Consider the following 477-nt stretch of genomic DNA (forward strand, 5'->3'; position numbering starts at 1 on the left):
GGCTAGCGCTAGGCCAGGTCCAGTAGCTCTGATTCCTTTGGGGGGCACTGCCAGGCTGGATCCAGGGGATCTGACTCCCTGGGAGGGCATTGCTAGGCTGGGTCCAGGGGCTCTGGCTCCCCAGGGGCCCCCTGACTGCCAGGCCAGGGCTCACACCCCTTCTTCTCCCCCAACAGGGCAGGACTGCTCCCTGACAGATGCGTGTGCAGCCAGCCCCTGTGCCAACGGGGCACGCTGCACCAACTGGCATGGGCGCTACAACTGCACGTGCCCGCCTGGCTACCAGGGCCGCACGTGCCGTGGGGATGTGGATGAGTGCCGCCAGCCAGGCATGTGCCGCCATGGGGGCACCTGCCTCAACACCCCGGGCTCCTTCCGCTGCCAGTGTCCCGCCAGCTTCACGGGGCCCCTGTGCGAGAGTTTCTACACGCCTTGCGCGCCCTCCCAATGCCTCAACGGTGGCACATGCCGCCAGAC

General features: G+C 67.7%; 1 protein-coding gene across 1 annotated transcript in view; it reads left to right on the forward strand.

The window, feature by feature from the left end:
- The window catches only part of NOTCH3 (notch 3), a 35,532-nt gene that overhangs the window by 4,987 nt on the left and 30,068 nt on the right, over positions 1-477 (forward strand). The window contains exon 4 of the mRNA XM_025216160.1: positions 177-477. This exon is cut by the window's right edge and continues 5 nt beyond it. Coding sequence (XP_025071945.1) covers positions 177-477 — 301 coding nt within the window. The remainder of the gene's footprint in view (positions 1-176) is intronic.

The sequence above is a fragment of the Alligator sinensis genome, unplaced genomic scaffold (genome assembly GCF_000455745.1).
Source record: "Alligator sinensis unplaced genomic scaffold, ASM45574v1 scaffold1509_1, whole genome shotgun sequence".
Taxonomy (NCBI): Eukaryota; Metazoa; Chordata; order Crocodylia; family Alligatoridae; genus Alligator; species Alligator sinensis.